This window comes from Notamacropus eugenii, chromosome 5 (assembly GCF_028372415.1).
Source record: "Notamacropus eugenii isolate mMacEug1 chromosome 5, mMacEug1.pri_v2, whole genome shotgun sequence".
Classification (NCBI taxonomy): domain Eukaryota; kingdom Metazoa; phylum Chordata; class Mammalia; order Diprotodontia; family Macropodidae; genus Notamacropus; species Notamacropus eugenii.
In genome coordinates, this window is record NC_092876.1 from 96003825 (window position 1) to 96025499 (window position 21675).

A 21675-nucleotide genomic window follows, 5' to 3' on the forward strand; every position below is an offset into this window, starting at 1 on the left:
GGTGGAAAACGAAAGGGAAAAAGTCAGGGATGATGGAAAAACAAAGATCCAGAGGAGCTAGAGAAAAGAGAAGTGAGTGAGAGAAAGAGGAGGAGGATGGGGTGGTTGTTAGTAGAAGCTGCTGATATTCTGATAATACTTTAAAATTTACAAAGTCCTTTCCAAAGAAGCCCCATGAGAGCAAGGTATGGTAGGCATCACTGGCTCTTTGTGAAAGGAGAGGAAACTGAGACTCAGAAAAGTGACTTGACCAAAGACATATAGTTATTAAGTGGCAGAGACTTGATCTTAAATCCAGGAGTGTTTCCATTGCGGGGGGGGGGGGGGGGGGCGGGAGGGGAAGGGTGGGAGAGAACAAAAGAAAGGGGAAGGAGACAGGAGAACAAAGTAGTGAAGAAGGAAACGAGTGGGAGAGAGGAAAAGAGGGACAGAGAAGTAAAGGGGAGATAGAGCATAGGAAAAGCAAAAAACTAGAGAGAATTGGGCAAAGAAAGAAGGAAAGATAAAGGGGGAGAGAAAAGAGAGAGGCATAGAAAGATAATCAAGGGGATAGACATTTCTCCCTCTCCCTATCCAAGTTAGGGAGCATTTCTGTTAGGAGAAATCAGTTTTCCTTTTCTTGTGAAAAAGGGTCCCTTGGCCTGTAGGGTCCAGAAGAGACCAAACTTTGGGTTTTGGGAAAGCGCTTCCTCCCCAGCTTCTGCTAACTCATTAGCCCTCATCATGCCCCTTTCCCCTGTACCTAGTGGGAGCCCCTGGGGTGAGTGGGCTGATTCTTCTCCACCCCCAAGCCTCTTCCTGAGGTTAGTAGGGAGGGGCTGTGCTGGGGGTGTGTCAGTTGGCTGCCTCAGAAGCAGGAAGGGGCAGAAAATCAGTTAATCCCAGATATGGGAGGAAAAGCAACCCCAAAGGAAGATCATCAAACCCGGGTATTTCCAGAGGGACTGATCATCCGAGCTGACGGACGCCGAGCACACAGAGCGATCACTGAACCTGCGCCCCATCAGCCAGGCAGCGTCTGGGGTAGCCGACAGGGCCAAGGGGAGAAGAGAACCAATTTAGGGGGCCTGGAAGCCTCCTTGCCAGCAAATGGAAACATGCCCATTTCTGCGGACGCGGGGATGGACTGAACCCTCAGCTACTTCCCTCAACAATGCAAGTCCTCATCTACATAACAGTTCCCCAAGTCCCACTGTATTCTTCCTTCCTAGAGTTATCAAAAGCTACTTATTAATTGTATGACCAGGAACAAGTCACTTTATAAAATGAGAGAAGCTCAGAGCTGGAGACTATAACTGGACTTACTTAAGAAAGTACCCCACAACTGACATCCCTAAAAAGAGGTCAACTCAGCCTCTGCCGAAAGACTTCCAGTGGTGGAGAACTCACTACTTCTGAAGGCAACCCATTCTACTTTGGGACCATAGCTCTAACTATGAAGAAGTTGGTTTTTTTTTTACATTATGTTCAAATCTGCCTCTCTAAAACTTCCAACGAGTGCTCCTAGTTCTGTTCTTTGAACCAAAGCAGAACAAAATCTAATCTTTCATTTATGTAAATAGTTCTTCAAGCTGATCAGCTGATTTGCATATAGCATGAACTCCAGGCCTCTCATCATTCTCCTGGTTCTCCTTCTAGTTACTCCATTTTTTAAAGGTCCTTAAAGCATGCAACTCAAAACTGAAGATCATATTTCTGATGGGGCTTAATCAAGGGCACGATAGAAGAACCCATTCCCCCATTCTGGGCATTCTGCCTTAGTGCATGCAGTCCAAGGTTAAGTTAGCTTTTTTGGCTGCCTTCTCTACAGATTCATATTGAATTGGTTGTCCCCTAAGCACCCCAGGTCTTAGAAAGGAAATGACTTGACCTTCTTTGACCTCAGTTTTCTCATCTATAACAGAATCCCTGTGTCTCCATCCCTGCTGTGTCATTTGATGATGACAAACAAGGTATCTAGGGAAGGAGTTAGAGGAAGATATAAAAGAAAGAAATGCAATCTGGAGCTGGTAAGATACGAAAGGGGAGATTAACTATCAGGATTCCTGGTCTTTTAGGTCTATCTCAGTTTGCCATCTCTAGGTCCCACTCCTGGTCCTATCTTTTATGTGAATTTCTAAGTCCCTAGGGTTAGAGATGCCAAATTAGTATAAACCTCAGACCAGACCAGGTTCCATCTTTAGCTAGAAGCTCCAAAGTTACCAAGGAGGCTTGTACTCATCCTTTATTTATCAGGAAGGGAACTTTGAGATGGTCTAGTTACAGGTTCATAGGATTTATAGTTTGAAGAAATCTCAGAGATCACCTAGTCCAACTCTTATTTTATAAATGAAGAAACTGAGGCCAGAAGAAGCCCAGTGGCTTGGCTCAGCATCACACAGACAATGAGTCACAAAGCTGAAATTTAAGCCAAGGCTCTGTTGGCAAATTCAGTATTCCATGCACCATACCAAACTGCCTCCCAACACTCATTAGTTCATTCCCTGAGGCAATAGAGAAAAGACCTTGGCAGGAGATCTTTGCTCTCACAGCTTCTCTTGCCTGGTTTATATACTATACTTATACAGTAAGGGGTGGGGTGGGGGCAGCATTGGGAGCTCAGGAAGGAAATGGAGGAGAGAGGGTTGCTGGCTCTGCAGGGTTTTAAAATCATTCTGGCTCCCTTGAAGAAGTCCAATACAATACAAAGGTTCCACTTACTCAATACAGTAAGGATTAAGTTGCATTTCACCATTAAAGACTACTCACTCAAAGTCAAATTGAGGCTCATTTGAAGGAGCAAAGCTGGGATCAATGTGGAGGGAAATTACAGGGAGGGAGATTTCAGCTCAATATAATGAATAACCTTCTAATGATTTCAGCTATCCTGCAACAGGCTGCCTAGAAGATGGTGAAGTTCCCAGCCCTAGAAGAGTGAAGTGCCCAAGCAAACACTGGGTAAGGACAAGAGGTTGTAGAGGGATTCCCAGCACTGAGAAAGTTGAAGTTGTTATTCAATCATTTCAATCAATTCTGATTCTTTGTGACCCCATTTGGGGTTTTCTTGGCAAAGATACAGGAGCGGTTTGCCATTTTCTTCTCTAGCTCATTTTACAACTGAGGAAATTGAGGCAAACAGGGTTACGAAGTGATTTACCCAGGTTCACACATCTAGTAAGTGTTTGAGGTTAGCTTTGAACTCAGAAAGATTCCTGACTCCGGGCTCCACACTCGATGCACTTTAACTCCACCTAGATGACCTTTCTCCATAAAATCTCTTGGACTTTAGGGTATCGAGGGTACCTAGGATACCTAGGGTACTAGATGAGTTATTTTTCCTGGCTAGGGATTTCCAAATTCCCTAATAGACAGGGGAAATAACTAGTCTAGTATTTATTTTCATGGAGAAAGAGAAAATGTAAAAGTTCCACTCAACTACTTTCAAAATTAGGAATATGGAACATAAAATGGCATTTAAAAAACAATTAGTAATTTTGAAAATAAAACTCAGTTCTATTAATGATAGTTAAAGGACAGAAATTTAGGGAAGGTAGGAAATGAATGAAAAACAGAGGGAGACAAAGACAGACAGGTACAAAGACTGAGACAAGTCTGAGGGCCTTTACCCCCTTACATTTTGTATGTGTCTTATGTTCTAAAGTTAGAGACTCTCAGAGATAAAATGGACCTGTACTAAACCTCTGTTCATATTATTAGCTCAAGAAAAGTTCATTTAAATTCATCTCGGAGGTAGACAAAGACAACAAAGAAACTGAGGCCCAGGGAGGGTAAAGAACTTATCCAAGGGCACAAAGTGAGCGCTCCTAGTTCATAGTTCTTTCAACAAGAATGCATTGCTTCCCTAGTCCTTAAGGGGAGGGGCTGTATTTTATTCAGTTCTGTATTCTGAGTTCTTTTCCCCCTCCCATATGCCAAAATAGGGCCATGTACATGGTTAAGTGCTCAGGAGAGATTGAGATAAACAATGACAGTAAAAGATACAAAGAAAGAAACAGATGCACAACAGAGAAATACAAAGGTAAAGGCAGAAAGAAATTATATATGACTTATAGAACAGTAACACTGAAAATTTTTAAAAGTTGTTATGTTTTAACAACTATAGATACAAATGGGGTTGTCACCTTTTGATGCCTGACCTGGGAGCTGGATTACATTAAGTGAAAAACTGGAGTTTCCCCACCCTAGTTCTTCTGTGCCTTCCCATAGAGACTAAGCAGCATTTCTCAACTAGGCTGCCATGCCCCCAGGACAACCTCCCTGCCCCAATGCTACCTACACTGAATGGACACTGGTGATACGATTTCCTCATCCATGTCATCCACATCATCTGTCATGATAAAGTGTGAAGGGTTGGGGCGGGTGCTGCCCATCCAGCTGGGATCGATGTTAAGGGCGGCCACCAGCGTGTGAATACCAGGATTGTTGACAATTTGAAAACCACAGAGGATCTCAATCTGCTGCCATCGGTGCAAGCGCTCCCTCAGTGCTGCTGTCACTTCACTCAGGGCTTGCCTGGAAATAGGGTCCAGGTAGGGAGTAAGTCTCAAAGAGCATAGGACCTTCCTTTCAACCTGAAAGGCCTGGCTATACCTAGGCCACACCCTAGCCCAGTCCAGCCCATCCTAGTCCCAAACCAACACCATAGGAATAGTTTTCCCGTTCCAGAGAAACCAAGAAGTAGGAACACAGAAATCCTTGGTCTAACACTTACCCATATTCATCCTAGGCAACATAAGTTTGGTATCTGAGCCTGGGCAAAGGCCTGCCACGCTTCCAAGGAGAGGAAAAAGTCTGAGGGACATTTTGGGTCAGGGAAAAGCCTAAGAAACATGGAGGCAGGAAATAGGGCCACATCTTTCTTTTTAAGCTATACGGGAAAGAAGGTACCAGGCCTGGAGTTCCACCTCAGAGTTTCCAGGGGGGACAGTCTTAGGGAGTCCATCTTCCCAAAATGGCAGGAGATACTCACTTGGCTGTTAAAATTTTGTGATCCACATCATCCAGGGAAGAGCTGTGGGCCACATGGAAGGTTCCAAACAGGGTGTTTCTCTTCTTTTTAATCTTCTCTGCCTGAAAAACCCAAGATGTGTTCCCTTAAAGGGAACGGGGCTCAAGAATGGGGCCCAGACTGAGGACTATAGAACCAGCCATATTCGTTTCTGGCTAGGCACATGACAGTGTTCTCTAGTTGAAAGGAAGAGAATAGTGATCATTCTAAATAACTGCTCTGAGGAGGTGTGTTTTCTCCCTGACTAAAAGGTCACCCCAGTGCTGCCCAGTCCCATCTCTGGGCAATGAAGGGCCCAGCCCCCTTTCCAAGGCTCAGGGTCTAGTAGCTGCTGCATCTGTCTGGATCTCAGATGTCTGCTTCTCCTTTCTTGGACAGGGGCCCTGAGCCAATGTCCCTGACAGAGGCCAGGGAGATGTCTCTCTCCCTTCTCCTGGGGCACATTCAAAGAGTAATTATAATAACTTCCATTCTAGAGCATTTGAAAGTTTTTCAACTGTTTTCTCACAATGTAGTCAATATAATTATCCCATTTTACAGATGAAGAAACTTGGTCTCAGTTTAACACAAGGCTTGCTTTCTCTCAGCATAAAATGAGGATGATAATATTGATGACAGTTGCCTTGCAGGATGGTTCTGGAGGCCCAAATGATACAATAAAAAATGATGTTAATAATAATATTGGCATTTATGGAGCTCTTAAAACTTGAAGACATTATCTAATTTGAGCTTTGCAATCATTCTGTGACATAGATACTAGATAAGGGATGAGACTTGTGATTCTATTTTTACAGGAAACACCTACAAAAGGAAATGCCCTCTACTAATGCAGATTGGTATCTATTTGTCTACATCATGTAGTTTACACAGTTGTCTTAGAGGAATGCCCAGGGCCCTGAGAAATGATGTGATTTGGCCTAGCGTCACATGGACAGTGTGCATCAGAGGCCTACAATGCCATAGGGGACCTGACATCCTCACCCCTTCCTTGGCCACCAGTAGCTGTTTCTCAGCATTCTGCTTCTTGATGTTGTAGTACTGCACCTCTACCTCATGGGTCAGCTGCAGCCACTTCTGTAGGGCCTCAGGGGCATACCAGGAACTGTGAGACTCCAGCTCCTTCTCAGCATTCTTCAAAGCCATGCGTACCTACAATGTCAAGGCACAGATCACAGCCTCCACTTTATCTCCGACTCTGCCAGCCCAATTCCCCAAGTATACAAAGACCACAACCACCTGAGGTCTATGGAGGAACACTGAACAACACACATTTCAACAGAGCTTTAAAGTTTACAAGGCACTTTTCTCATAACCATATTTTGAGGCAGAGAGTAAAAGTATTATCGTTTACATTTTAAAAAGGAAACTGAGACTTAAAGAAGTAAAAAGACTTCCCCAGAGTCATGAGTTAAGTGTCAAACCCAGGCCTCCTGACATCCAATCCCATGCTGTTTTTATTATGCCACATTGAACATGAGACCAGTCCCTAGATTCTCCCTCAATCCATGCTGAGCAGGAGGCATGGGATAGGGCCAGCACTGAAGGTGGCTTCAGGGAGGAGGGCTCCTTTGCCCAGACCGAATGCCAGCTTCCTGCATTCACCAAGTCTGAGCCTTCCTCCATCCTCTCCCCTGCTCCCTCCAAAGATGGTGTGGTATTTATAGCACAAGGAAGTAGGATTATTGTTGATAGGACCTACAAGATGTCGGTGTCAAGGACAGGACTGAAACCCAAGTCTTCTTGCTCTTTACCCAGTTGAATTCAACAAATGTTCAAGTGTTCCAAGCTATTTGGAAAACAGGGTACTGGTACTACTTTCAAGAACCTGTGCCCAGGATTCCCTCCACTAACTCCATGTGAACTCCTTCTTAACCTTCATGTGGGGATTCTCTCCAAAAAAGATAAAGATAAAAGGCGTTAATTTGTCTACTTTTGAAATAATGATCAAGAAACAGAAAGCTGAATATAATAAATACTAAAAATCTAATTTGCTTAGATTTGGGGTTACTTATAGAGGTGGGGGAAAAAGAAGAAGTAGTTGTATAGGAAGAGGAGTAAGACAGGGAAAGCAGGAAAGAAACAGGGATAATATGGAAGAGACACATTCAACAGGGGTTGGGGTGAAGAAAGGATAGACAAAGGGAAGGAAGAAAAGAGACAGAGTGAAAGAGAAGACAACGAAGGCAGAGAAAAGGGTTCAGTGGGTTTTGAGCTATTAGATATCATCCCTTGCCATGCGTTTGGTCAAGGGACCAATGGTTGAGAGTGTAATCAACTGTCATCTCCTATCCTCTGAAATATTAACCACAAGACCTCAGTCTTCACCTGCTCTAAACCCTAAACCTCTAGATTAGGAGTTAACTGCTTATGTGTCATGGATCCCTGTGGCAGCATGGTGATGCCTATAAATCCCTGTTCAGATATTTTGCTGCCTATATTCATAATTGAAGGACATGCTAAATTCCAGTTAGAGGTTAGTAAAAATAAAGATATAAATTTTCCCCCTTTCAAGTTCACAGACCTTCCTCAATATCTAACCAAATACCCTGATTTAAAAACCTTTGCTCTAGAAGCTCTGCTCTACAATAATCAGATCAGACTACCCAGGGAAAATTCTTATGTTCATTGTTTTCCAGGAATGATAACAACATCTCCAAAGTCTTTGTTTCTAATAATAACCCTGTGAGGTAGGAAGTGCAGCTATTACTCTCCTCATTTAACAAATCTGATGGAGACTGAGGGAGCTGAACTGACTTGTCCAGGGTCCCATAGAAAATAAGTGGCTAAGCTAGTTGTGAATGGACTGCAGCATATGAGAAAAGCCCAATCTTGGAGGCAGGCCCCATCTTCCCATCCGCCCACTCCACCTATGTTCCTGGTCTCATGTGACTAGGTGCTACTGGCTGCCCCCACATCTCACCCCACAAGGTCCACTCTACCTGCTCTAGTTCTTGCTCTGCATATTTCTGGCGGCTGAGCTCATTCTCTGTACCCTCACGTAGTTCTCGAAGCCGGTGTGCCTCCTGTTTAGCAATGCTGATCTCATCTTGTAATTTTTTCTCCAGGTGCACTTTTTCTACTTCTACTGTCCGATGTTCCTCCTGGGCCTTCTGTAGCCTGTGGGAGATGAAAGACTGTTTTATATACTCCAGATTTTCCTCCTTCATTCTGTAACAAATCTATATGGAAGACATAGCATGCCTGGTCTTAGGCTCTGCAAAGCTGTGGAAGAGACAGGAAAAGACATGGGTCCTTATTCTGGAGTAGGCCATGCTATATGTGAGACAGCTACATCAAGCTAAGGGAGATGCACAAGAAAACTTGTGCTTGATCAAACTGTGGGGGAGACAAGGAGACTGGGTCCCACTAAAAGTCTGGCTGGGGATATAATAATAATAACTCACTGCTATAATGATTTTCTCCTGTGAAGTTGTTGATCTGCATCTGTGGAGGAAGTTTCCATGCTAGGGAATGAAAATCTAAGTTTTGCCCCAAAATAAATAAAAAATGCAAGTCCCCTAGGGAGGGGGTTAGGAAGCTACTATTACTACCTCATACTTTAATAGGAACTGGCTGATAACTGGACTTATAAGATTAAAATCTGAACTGTTAAGTTCTGAGAAGGGTGAGGAGAAGGAGAGTTCTGACAGGGTATTTGTCATGGAGGATGAGAGCACAGTCCTCTATGGGAAAGATGGGCTCCAAGAGGGAATACTGTGTTGAGCCAAGTCAAAAACAAATTTAGCTCACATCCCTAGGCTTTAGACTAGATGATCTTCAGGAGGTGCAAATTTAATCAACCAACTTGGGATTTGTATAAAGAAAAACTTCAAACAATATTAGAGCTAACTACTTTTGGTAGCTGTGCTCATTCTGACTGAAATCATGCAGTAGAATCCTCTGCCTTAGGAAATAGTGGGTTCCCCTTCACCAAAAGTCTTTAGGCAAAGGATGGACCTATTTGTCAAGAATGCTGAAGAGAGGATTCCTATTCAGGCACAGGTTAAACTAGATGGTCCCTCCAACTCTTGCCAACTTTGAAATTTTGTGATTCTCTCATTTCTAGTTCTAAATCCTGTGATCCTCTGGGGTCTGTCTCCCTGCAAAGGCAAGGACCTGGGATTTTTCCTGCTGCCCACCAGGTGGTGCCATGTGTCCTAATTATAACCAGTGCTGATCTCTGGTTCCTTCCAGTCCAGTTTTGAGGCTATGAAAGGGCCCATGGACCTTCACAGGCGGGAGTCAAAGGCAGTTTTAAGGCTAGAGAAGAGGACTCACTGGCTCCTGAATAGAGCCAAAGGTAAGAGCACACCTAGACTTCTTGTCACACTCACTTTCTGCTCCCACTTCTAGGGCTACCATGTGGCAAGAGTACTAGACTTGAGATGAAGGGGAGACTGGGTTCAAATCCCAGATCTGTCACTATCTGTGTGACCTTAAACCAGTCACACCCTCTTTGGACCTCAGTGTCTTCATCTGTGAAATGTGAAGGGTTGGGCTCAAAGGTCTATAAGCTCTGACATAATAACACTCTTCTATTTGGGATTATAACACAATGGATTTAGAGTTAGAAGGGACACTAGAAAGAGAACCTTATACTAGAAGGCAGTGGCTAAAACTTGAATATTTACATCTACCATAAGACAACTGCAATGTTTTATACTGTAATTACCTTGAGCTACAATTACTCTGCTCCTAAAACCTTGGAAATTGTGGCAAAGATTACATTGCCCATTAATAGCAATTCAGGCTCATTTTGCTCCCTTTGTTTGTTTTAGTAGGGACTAAAGTGGGATGGACTAACTATAATATGTCAGTATGCTTTGTACCTTGTACATGTATGTACCTTGATGGCAGGGACTGGGTCCACTGGAAAGAGTGCTAGATACAAAGTCAAAGAATCTAGGTTTGAATTCTGTCTCTACTACTTATTACCTATGTGACCTTAGACAAATCACTAGGTCTCTCTAGGTCTCAATTATTCATCTGTAAAATGAGGGGATCCAACTAGTTGGCCTATACTGTCACCTTTAGTTCCTGATCTATGATCCTATCCCTGTGATCTTCCTAGAGCATATAACAAATGTTCAGCAAGTTCTTGCTTCCTGAGAGCTGATCTCCACAGCCATATTTATCTTGTCTTTTGTAAATTATTTCTTGTTTTCTTTACTTAAACATCACAAAATGTCAGAACTGGAGACTATCTGATCCATCCCTTTTATTTTAGATAGGAAATCAGGAGCATGACGTAATGGAAAGAGCCCTGGATTTGTATTCAGAAGACCTGCATTAAAATTCTAGCTCTGCCATTTACTATAGTTTTTATCTGAGCAAATCCTCATCCCATTCTGTGTCTCCTTTGTAAAATGAGGGGATTGGGCTAAATGATCTCTAAGGTCCCTTCTGGCTCTAAATCCTATCCTACAAAAGTGAAGCCTAAAAGAAGAGATTTTTCTAAGGTCATATAGGCAAGGAATATGAATGAGATTTAGGCTAAATATAAGAAAGAATTTCTTAATGATGAGGGTTATTGAAAACTGCAATATAGTATAAGATAAACCATGAAAGTCTCCCTTTGGAGAGAGTAAAGAAGTCAATTATCCATTTGACTGCCCAGAAACAAGAGTCTGAATAACTGACCCGTTGCAGACTACTGTAGCCAGAGAATTTCATGATCATATACAACTAGCAAGGTTCAGAGGTAAGATGATCAAAGATAACACTTTCTCTTGAGACAGAGAGAGGTTATTCTTTTTTAATTCTCTGGCCAGTTTGGTAGTATGAAAAAAACACTGGACTAAGGAGATTTTAATTTGAGTGCTGGCTTTGTCATTAACTTTTTGTGTGACACTGAACAAGGCAGGTAACCTCTCCATATCTCTGTTTGCTCATTTATAAAAAGAGGGGTTGAAACAGATATCTTTAAAGTTCCTTCTAACACTCAGGATTGTAGGGTCCAGAGTAAGAAAAAAACACAGAGATCATCTCCAATTATTTCACTTTGCAGATTAGGAAATTGAAGATCAAAGAAGTAACTTGTCCCAATAGTTGATATCCCACTCCCCTCCCCCAACAGTAGTCTTTGAATATCCATTCATATACCTCTCCTGGAGGTCATGAAGGCTCTGCTCAGCTCTGTGTAGCCCCTCCAGGTCTTTCATCATCTTCTTCATATGCTCCTTGGAGTATCGGTTCTGAATGTAGGCAAACCAACATCCACCCACTCCAATGACGATGGATACAACCAGCATGAAGTCCTTCAAATGGTTATGGCGGGTCACTGCAAAAGGAAATGACAAGAAGGTTAATCATCCCCCAAACCATTCTCTGTATGTTCCCCTCCTGCATGTCTTTAATGGCCAGGGACACAGATTGTGTGAATATGGTCACCAAATAGAGAGAGCAGCAAATAAATCCTTCCTGGTATTGCGGCCTGAGTCAAAGCCTAACCTCTAAGAACACCCATGATTTTCTCAGGGTCTGTAAACCTCTCCTGTTCTGAGCCCCTGAGGCGTTCAATCTAAATTAGACAAATCTGACAGATGTTTATTAAGTGGCTACTGTGTAAAGGGAACTGTGCTCAGTACTCGGGCAACAAAAATGAATTAAAATTAAATGGAGGCAAAAGTACACATACACAAATAACTATGATGCTTACTGTCTAGCATTCAAAGTCTTCTGATAATCCATACTCTTTCCAACCTCTTCTAATCTTTTTCTCCTACATGTACTCCACATTCCATTTGTCCTCCATACATATCACATACTCTCCTGACTTGTACCTTGGCCTACACTGTTCCCTACATATCGAATGTCTTTTCTATCACATTCCTTTTCTTTTGGTTGATATCTTTTGTTCCTATATTACTTTTATTTCTAAATACATTCCTCCCCATTCCTTCTACTTAAAGAGATATCTCCCATTACAAAGAATAAAAATTAAAGAAAAAAAAAAAGCTTGGCAAAACTGACCAACACATTGATCAAATCTGACAGTATATGCGATGTTCCACATTCAAAGTTCCTCACCTCCGTAGAGAAGGAAAAGAGAGTCATTTTCTCATCTCTTCATTGGAGCCAAGTTTGGTCATTACAATTCCAGGGTTGTTTCATTTAGTTTTGGCTAGTTGTTACTACCCACCTATTGGATGTTCAAGTTCTTCTTATAGTCATTGTTTACACTGTTTACCTGGTTCTGCTTTTTTCACTTACTTATATCAGCCTTCTATCACTTTCACCTGTTGCATAACTACTCACACTTTTATATCACCAAACCAAGCACCATTTCCTTCAAGAAGCCTTCTCTTTCTCTCAGCAGAAAATGACTTTCCGCCTCAAACCTGAAAGTGCTTTAATATATAATAGTAAATTATCTATAAAATAGCTATTCTTTAATGAACTGTGAACTCCACAAGGTTCAGGAGCAGGTCTTAACTACGCTTTGTATCTTTCCATACCCCACACAGTGCTCAGTACAAGCAAACACATAAGACATTTACTAAATACTTCAGGAGAAATGAGCCAAGGCCTTGCTCATCTAACCTCTCCCCCATCCTCACTGCTTAAAATTCATACTCTAATCTCATTGTCCCATTCTCACCTATGCACCTTCATTTGTTCTTCTTTTGACCTAAAAGGGCCTCTCCTTTCTCATCACTCTTTCGAGAAAGTATATGTTCTTCAGGTGACAGCTCAAGTCCCAATATCTCCAGGAATCCTTCCCAAACTCTCTAAGTGTTTCTTTGAGGCAGGGCCCATGTCTTCTCCTCATATCACTTCATGATGCACAACACAGAGTTGGGCCCTCAAGAAATTCTAAGGGCTTATTCATTTAGTCTCCCATAAGCACCTTGGCCAAATCTCAGAACATCCCTGGGGGTAGAATGTTGGGGGGCAGGGGAGAAGAGTACCATCTGCAAGAGATAATTTATTTCAACATGAACACGCTAAATGCCTCCTACAGGAGACTCAGAAGTGAAGGAGAAGAGGGAAGGAGAAGGGAGAGAGGGTTAAGAAATAGAAGATAGAAAGAAGAGAAATGAGAGAGAAGTACTCAAAGTAAAGTTGGGGAGATAAGACTCACAAACATAGTCAAATGATAAACTAAGTACCACAGGCTCTAAGAGCTCTAACAACTCAGATAATTTTGAGTTTCCTGAGGGTTGTGGTGTTCTAGAAAGTCTTTCAGGAGGATGAGAGACTCAAGCTGAGCTTCAAAAGATGTGTGAGCTCGATGACAGACAGAAAAATTACAGGACTGAGGCAGGGTTAATAAGTACAAAGGTAAAGGAGAGGAATGAATGACCCTGAAGTATGTGTATATGTGTTGGGAAACTGACCCCACTGGAATAGAAAGAGTGGAATATAATGAGGATCATCAGAGAGATCTGGAGATGAGTGAAATAGGCAACTGTGGCAAGGTCCAGAAAACAAAGATCTTTTGTTCTGGCTTTAGGCTCCAGTTCCTAAGTGCTTTTCACTAGCCTCCAGGAGTGCTGGGATGGACAAAGGACCCCTGGACTATGACAATGAAGGTCAAGCTCAAAAACACCCAAGAGCCTTTGGGAAGAATATAACGTCTCCACAGTCAATATGTCTTAACAATTTTTCAGAGACTTCTTCCCTTTGAGAATCAATGAGATATACTAAAAGAACACAGAATTTAGAATCAAAAAGATCTGGGTCAAGCCGTGACTTTGCCTTATCACTAGTCATATGGCTATGGAAAATTCAGGTTCAATATTAAGGTTCACAGGTTCATCTATTAAATGAGGAGACTGAATTACATGATCACTAAGGTCCCTCCCATTATATTCATGGCATAGATCATAGGATCTAGTGCTGAAAGAGATCTTAGAAGTCATCCAAGCCAATCTCCTCATTTTAAACATGAGGAAACTAAAGTCCACAGAGGTGAAATTAATTGCCCTTGCCCAAAATCACAAAGGTAACCTATGTTGGAAACAGAATTAGAAACAGAGCACAGTAAGTCTTGGCCATGTCCCAGTAGCAGGGCAGAAAACCAAGGGGTCTCTTGACTCCAAGTCTGGTATCTAAAAGAGTACTTCACTTTATTGCTCCTTTTTTAGTTCTGACCATCTGTATTCTATTCAGTTTCAAGATTTTGATTCTATGAATCATTATTTGTCCCATTATTTTAATAGAAGGAATTACCTATAGTTGCATCAGCCCCAAACCAGACTATGTGCTGGTAACCCACAGACTGGGAGAATCAGACAATTTCTTGATCTTTAAATTACAGTGGTAAAGATCCAGAGCCCTATGAGTAGCCTATAATCAGAACAGAGCCCTAATTAATTTAAATTGTGCTTCTCCAATTTACCTTATAGAGGAGAAGATATATCTGCACAGTTGTTCTTTTGGGTCAAATGATATTTCTGCTTTTTTCCCTTCTCTAACCACATCTCCCTCTCCACCAAAAGAATAATAGGCCTTTAAAAATTTAGCAGAGAAATCTGGGGGTGAGGCAAATGCCCTTAATTCCCCTTTCAGCCCTACCCTTTACCTCAAATCTGATGACATAAGCTAGAGAAAGTCACTAATGCAAAGACTTTGTTTATTTCAATACTTCAGTCATCAACAAAGCTACATTAAGAACTTCAATTACAAATGATGGCAGAAAAGGCTTGGGACAGAGAGTACGTTGGAAGGAGCTACAGGGAGGCAGATAGGTTCAATATAATTAAAATATCTTTATTTCTATGGTACCTTATGGTTTGCAATGCATTTTCCTTACAACAATGCCGTAAGATAGGTAGTACAAGTATCATTATTCCCATTCTACAGGTTAGTAAAGTCCAGAGTCACACAGGATGTGTCAGAACTAGAAATTGAACCCAGGTCTCTAAACTACAAATCAAGCATTCTTTGCATTATGTGTTTTTTCTCTTCTTGAAAATCAAAGTTGTCTCAGAACAGCTACCTCATGAAGAAGTGAGCTTTGTATCACTAGAGGTATTCAAGAAAATGTTGTTGGAAGTAATGATCAATAATGTTACCTATCTCCTGCCAGAGGGGTGATGGCCTAATATGTAAAATGAGATACACATTTTTGGATATGGTCAATATGGGGATTTGTTTTGTTGGACTATGGCTATTTGTTACTAGGATTTTGTTTTTTCTTTTTTTTTTCCAGTGGGGGAGGGGGAAGGAGGAGATAGGAGGGAGAAAACAAATTGAAAAAAAAATTTTTAGAGAAGTTATTGTCTAGGGAAACTGTCTAGGAGATTTATCCATCAATCAAGGGGTTGGAGTTCTATGATCTAATACAAGTGACTTAAATCATTCTGGGATTCTGCTTGCTCACCTGAAAAGGGAACTAATGAAAGCTGCAGAGGCCTGTTGTGAGGAGAGCACTCTAGGTTTGGCAGAGCTATGGAAAGAGAAATCATTCTTACTGTTGGACTAGATGATATCTAAGAGGGTTTTCAGCACTAAGATTATAGGATATTCTGGGACAGGATCCTGAGGCCTCCACTGGGGAATGTATAAATGTCTAATAAATAGTGCTTGCTCTTAACAGCTTGTAGTCCAGCTGGGGAGATATGTCCAATCTTTACGAATGTGTTAACATATAAAACTCATGACAGAAGCAAGAGCTCAACTACAATACAGGTTCTAAAGGCCATTGTAGAAACTCAGAAAGAATAGATTGACATAGGTTGAAATTGTCTGGGAATGTTTCCTAGAGGAAACAAGACCAGAATAGGAAAAGTATAAAATCTGGTTAAGTGGGTTGAATGAAAAAATAGAAAAACCTAACAAAAGCTACTTGATCTCTCAGGATCAGAACCCTAACAGTGAGAGTTTGGGAAAAGTTAGGCTCACCCTCTATGACATCCCTGCATATCCATAAATAACTTCCTTGTTCTTCAATCTATTTTTAGCCTGTACCATCCACTGAGGTTAAAAGATTCCTGAAATTTATTTCCTGCAGAGATATTTTACCAGCCCACATATCCCTTTGTCTTCTGAATTCTGCCCAAGCCCAAGTAATAGTTCTTACACTGAACTCTATTTCATAAATAAGCCTGTGCGGAGGGACAAAAGGTGAGGTTATAGACACTTTACCTCTGGTCTCCTCCCAGCTTTCCTTATCTTGGCCAACAAGAAGCCTCAGATATAAGTGGGCATGAGACCTGGCTCTGCAGTCGGGGGTGACCCACAAGAAGGTATTCGGGAAGTGGATGAACTGGCCACAAATTTTGACTGTCCTGGAATAACAACATTGTCAGCACTGAAACCGCCCCTGGGGATTAATAGACACCATGACCCACCTGAGCTCATTACACTGGGGGAATCCTTGTGGACCATAGGCAGCTTTGTGGTGCCATGAGAAGAGAACACATGCCTGAAAGTATGAGTTGACTGGGCTGGCTGTGAGCCACAGGCAAACAACAGAAACTACTAAGGAACTCTTGACTACAAGAGGTTTTAAAGAACAAAAGTGTCTGGCTGACTATAGATCTGAGAGACACAATTCCAAATGATGACAGGTCCTTCAGACAAAGATGCAACAAAAGCTAAAAGTGCCCATCATGGACAGTATTGTTTGTTGAACCCTGCTTTCTCAGATCAAAGTCAGTGCTGGCTTCACAAAATATAATCCTTCTTATAGAGATACACAAATACTTCACTTTTTCTGGAAGAAAGTTATCTGACAACCTGCTTTATCTAGAACACAAATAAGGATCCAGAAGGAAGCCAAGAATCAAAATCAGTATCATAAAGTCAATGATACTTCACCTTCTTCCTAGAGTACTTTAAAATTTATAAAATCCTTTCTTCCATAACAATCCTGTAATTTAGAGTGCAATGATCATGATCCCTATTTTACAGATTAGAAAACTGACGCTCAGAGAAGCAATAATAAACAGAAAACATTCTTTCAGGGCAGCTAGGTGGTGCAGTGGGTAGAGGACCAAGCTGTAATTAACAAGATCTGAGTTCAAATCCGGCCTCAGATTCTTACTAGCTGTGTGATCCTGGGCAAGTCACTTAACTCCTATTTGTTTATTTCCTCAACTGTAAAATGTTCCTCATCTCTCATTGGAGAAGGAAACAGCAAACTACTTCAGTGTTGTTGCCAAGAAAAAATGTCACATAGAGGCAGACACACCTGAACACCTAAACAACAACAACAAACGTTCCTCTAGTGCTTTACGGTTTACAAAACACTTTACAAATATTACAGTACACTTTATTCTCCCAACAACCCTGAGAAGAAGGGTTACTGCCCCCATTATTATCCCTAATTCTCATATAAGGAAACTGAAGCAAAGGGTTAAGTGACTGGCCCAGGGTCATATAGTTAATAAAACAGGATTTGAACTTGGGTCTTCCTGACTCAAAGTCCAGCACTATCCCCCTATTAAAACACCTTGATGCAGTGTCATACAGGTAATAAGCATAGGAGGTTCTCTTATATTCTTTCCACTTCACTAAATTGTTCCAATATTCATATTCTTTAGTCACAGAAGAAAACCTTAAGCCTTCCTTCAATGCTTATTTATTCTTACTTTATAAAGAGTTCTAACAAGAAAAGGGGAAAAAAACATAAGGAAGAAAAGAAGCAAGTATACTGAGCTGTGGAGAAGCAAGAGAGGCATACAGGCCTCAGCTATGACAAGCATGGCTGACAGGCCACTGCCATAAAGACACTATCTCAGGCAGACTACTTAGTTGAGAAGAATCACCATCCCTTTATTTCCAGATATATTCCTCTGCCCTTTTCTACCTGGTAAGTCATCCTTTTTAACAACGTTAAAATAAAAAGGGGAAAATAATTCAGCCAATACAGGAATGAGTCTAACAGTAGATGCAATATTCCAAGAAGTGAGGGAAATGTATTTTTTCATCTCTTCTTTGGGGATATACTTGGTTGTTATGACTGTAGTGTTCCAGTTGATGAACACTTCCATGTACACTGCTCTTGTCAGCGTGAATATTATTTTCCTGGTTTTGCTAAAGTTCCTCCCCCAAATTCTTCAAATTCATCATTTCTTATAACACAGTAATATTCCATTTTACACTGTGAACTAAATTTCTTTCTGAACCCCCAATCGATGGACATCTATTATTTCCATTTCTTTGCTACCACAGAAAGTACTATTGTGAATATTTTAGTTCATATGGGAACATTTTTTTAATTTCCTTAGAGTATTTAGGGTAGATGGCTAGCAGCAGGATCTCTGAGCAAAGAGTTTAATCACTTTTTTATTGTTATTCCAAATAAGCATTAGATTTTTTTTGGGCTATCACATTAAACTCAACATCCATACTGGTCTTTAATTAATTATATTGGCTATTAATACCTCCCCCAACTTTTTCAGCTTAACTGTTATCTAGCCTTGCCTCTTCCATCTTAAATGTAGCATTCTACATTTAATTATGTGAAATTCTATCTTAAATTTGGCTCTGGATTCCAGTCTGTCAAGAAATTTTAAAAAGCTGGAAATATTCTTTTAATATGACATAGTTATAAATGACTATTCTTTGTCATTCAACCAGTTACAAATTCATCAAACTGTATTATAATCTAGTCCACATCTCTCCATCTCATCTACAATACTACATTCCCAACAATGTAGGCTAAATGATGTGTTGTACTATAGTAATTTAAATGCAAATGGACAAATTAAAATTAGAAAAAAGAGAAGAGACAATGAGAAAAGGTATGGTCGATATAAGTAGAGTACAGTATGTTACTGAGAATGATTTACAGTGTGTACAAGGTGAAATGAAAAACATCACTGGGAACTTATATGACAAGAAAGTGAATTGACATCATAGTGAGAAGGAAAGAAAATAGATGGGCAACACCAGTGCTACAGTGTACCCTGACACAAAAGGAACCAGTGGAAAACAGCTGTATTGTGCAATATGAGCAAAAGTGTGGAGGAGCTTCCCCAGGTGAATTTCTACCCAACCTTTAAAATCAAACTCAAATGAAATTTCCAAGAAGTTCTCATGGTGTCTCCATTTCATCGAGCCCCCAGAAGGTAATGGCCTTTCCTCTCAAACTCTACATAACAATTTCATTGCACATAATATCCATATCATGTAATATTGTGTGCTATAGATATCTGTGCTGCTGTCTTAGTCCTCTGTGATACTTCTAGCTCCACCAAGAGCATGAATTATGTCTTATCTAGACTCTGTATCTCCTCCAGTCCATAGAACAATGTTCTATTTACAGTAGGCACTTAACTAAGGCTTGCTGGATGAATGAATGAAAGGTTCTGGTAAAGGAAATACTTACACTGAATAAATCAGATCTAAACAATAAAGGGCATTATTTTGGTGAGAGTTTTTCATTTGGGTCAAATTACAAGGAAAATTACACATATACACACCTCCTCTGCCAAGAGAACAGCTGACCAGAAAAGGTCAGGGTGACATAGAATGTCAAATCATAGTGGGACATGTGGAAAAGAGATTAGTTTTATCCTGTTTGAACTGACAGGGGAAAGTGCAGAAAGACCAGTTTCAGTTCCATTTTAAGAACTTTCTAACATAAAATTACAGCCATCCAACAGGAAAACAGTCTGCCTTGGTTCAATTCAATAAGCATTTATTAAGTACTGTAAATGTTCAGGCAGAGCCTGGATTATCAGAGGCTTGTCAGAATGCAGCAGATGGGATTAATGATTTGGTTAGGGGGTAGATTCAACATCTGAGAAATCAGTTCTCCAGTCTACTTCTCTCCATTCACGAAGCTGCCACTCTTAAGTCCTTATCACCTCTCCTCCACTACTGAAATAGTTTCTTAATTGTTCTCCTGGCCTCAAGTTTCTTAATATTCTAATTCATCCTTCCTTTTTGAAGAAGACCATGACATCAGAGAAATGATGACATGACTTGCATTTGACTTTGTTTTGAGTGAGGGAGGGCTGCGTAGGTCTGACCAGGTCACACCTCCTGCTCAACAAACTCCAGTAACTCCCTAATACTTCAGTAGGAACAAATATAATCTCCTCTGTCTGGCATTTAAGACTCTTCCCAAGCTAGTCCCTTCCTTTATTTCCAGTCTTCTTCCATATTACTCCTTCCATCCATTTACTTGCCACTCTTCCTACTCTCTGGGCCTTGCACTGGAATGCTTTTTCTCCTCACCTCAGCCTCTCAGAAATCCTGCCTTTCTTCAAAACTCTGTTCAAATGCCCTCATATACAATTCTGCAATCCAATACACATGCTAAGCCCTGAAGACATAAATTTTCAAAAAGATAGTTCCTGTTCTCAAGGAGCTTACAATTTAATGAAGGAAGACAATACATAAAAAGAAGTAGAAAGGGTGAGGGGGACCCTAAGGAGGTATCTTATACCATGGGATTGAGACCAAGCAGAGCTGCAGAAGGAAAGTAGAGGAGGCCTTTCCCTGTCCCCTCAGATGCCTTTCCCGCTAAGGTTATCCTGAATAGGCCTTAGCCAAGAAAGGCCAACATCTCCCATTGCATCCTGAGCCGTCATCTCCAGTCATCCTGATGAATATATCTGGTCACTGGATCCAGATGGCTGAGGAGGAGAAAGTGAGGCTGGTGACCTTGCACAGCCCTCCCTCACTCAAAACAAAGTCAAATGCAAGTCATGTCATCGTTTCTCTGATGCCATGGTCTTCTTCAAAAATGAAGGATGAACACAACAACCTTCCAACTACTCTGTATCTTTTATGTATCTGTTTATGTACACACTGGTTCCCTCATTAGAATGTAAGCACCTTAGTTTTGTGGGCTTTTGTATACCCAAGGCTTAGCAGCATTTAGTAAAAGCTTACTGATTTCACCCCTAAAATTTATGATACAGACTATTTCTAATGATGTTCAAATCCAGGTCAAAGCATAAAGTCAAAAGAACATAGTATTGAGAACTAGAAAGAACATTTAAAAAAAAAAACATCTACACTCTTGATTTGGGATCAGAAGCCTGTTTTTACATCATGATGCTCAGATGAACAGCTTTGAAGTTGTTTATTTGTTAGCTCTGGCTTTGACCATATTACATCAGACCTGCTTGGTCTGAACCCCATGGTCTATTTCTTTTCTGGACATCTATGTTTTCTGTCATATTCTTCATTCCATTTCATGAGTAAAAATCACCAATAATTGATAACATGCTACACTCTACTTATGTCCACTATGCTTCATTTTACAGATGGCAAAACAGAGTTCTCAAAATAGGAAGGGTCTTACCCAAGATTACATAATTAGGAAATAGAAGAGTCAAGATCTGAATCAAGGTCCTCTAACCTAATTCTCCTTCTACCATACCACACTTGTCCTTCTCTACGAGAAAATCATAGCTTGCCCAAACAGTATTCAATAACTGATTGCCAAAAATAAAAAAAAAATAAAAACCAACAACTTCCTTAAGAGTCTTACCCTACTACTATCAAACTGTACCACACAGCTCCTAAATCCTACTTAACCATTCTGACCCATTAGTCAGGCTTTGTTCAGTCCTAGTTTTCAGAAGGTTGCAGACGCAGACTACTTCTCAAAAACAGAGATTTTTTTACTTAATTTCCACAGAAGCCTGCTTCAGATATATCCTTAGTGCAAAGCAGGCATGGCTACAAATCATGAAGGCTAAAGGCTGCAATTCCAAAACAATTAGAGTCTCTTCCTTTCCTCAGTCCAAGGAATTACT

The 21675-nt window shown here is 40.9% G+C and overlaps 1 protein-coding gene across 5 annotated transcripts in view; it reads right to left on the minus strand.

The window, feature by feature from the left end:
• Positions 1–21675, minus strand: part of STIM1 (stromal interaction molecule 1) — a 235567-nt gene that overhangs the window by 8442 nt on the left and 205450 nt on the right. For 3 of the 5 annotated variants that reach the window (XM_072610255.1, XM_072610258.1, XM_072610254.1), the window contains 6 exons: positions 11111–11288; positions 7948–8125; positions 5990–6157; positions 4970–5070; positions 4277–4512; positions 926–1018 (listed from right to left, as the gene is read on the minus strand). In XM_072610255.1, the coding sequence (XP_072466356.1) occupies positions 926–1018; positions 4277–4512; positions 4970–5070; positions 5990–6157; positions 7948–8125; positions 11111–11288 (954 nt within the window). The remainder of the gene's footprint in view (positions 1–925; positions 1019–4276; positions 4513–4969; positions 5071–5989; positions 6158–7947; positions 8126–11110; positions 11289–21675) is intronic. The other 2 variants (XM_072610257.1, XM_072610256.1) reach the window with 1 other exon arrangement.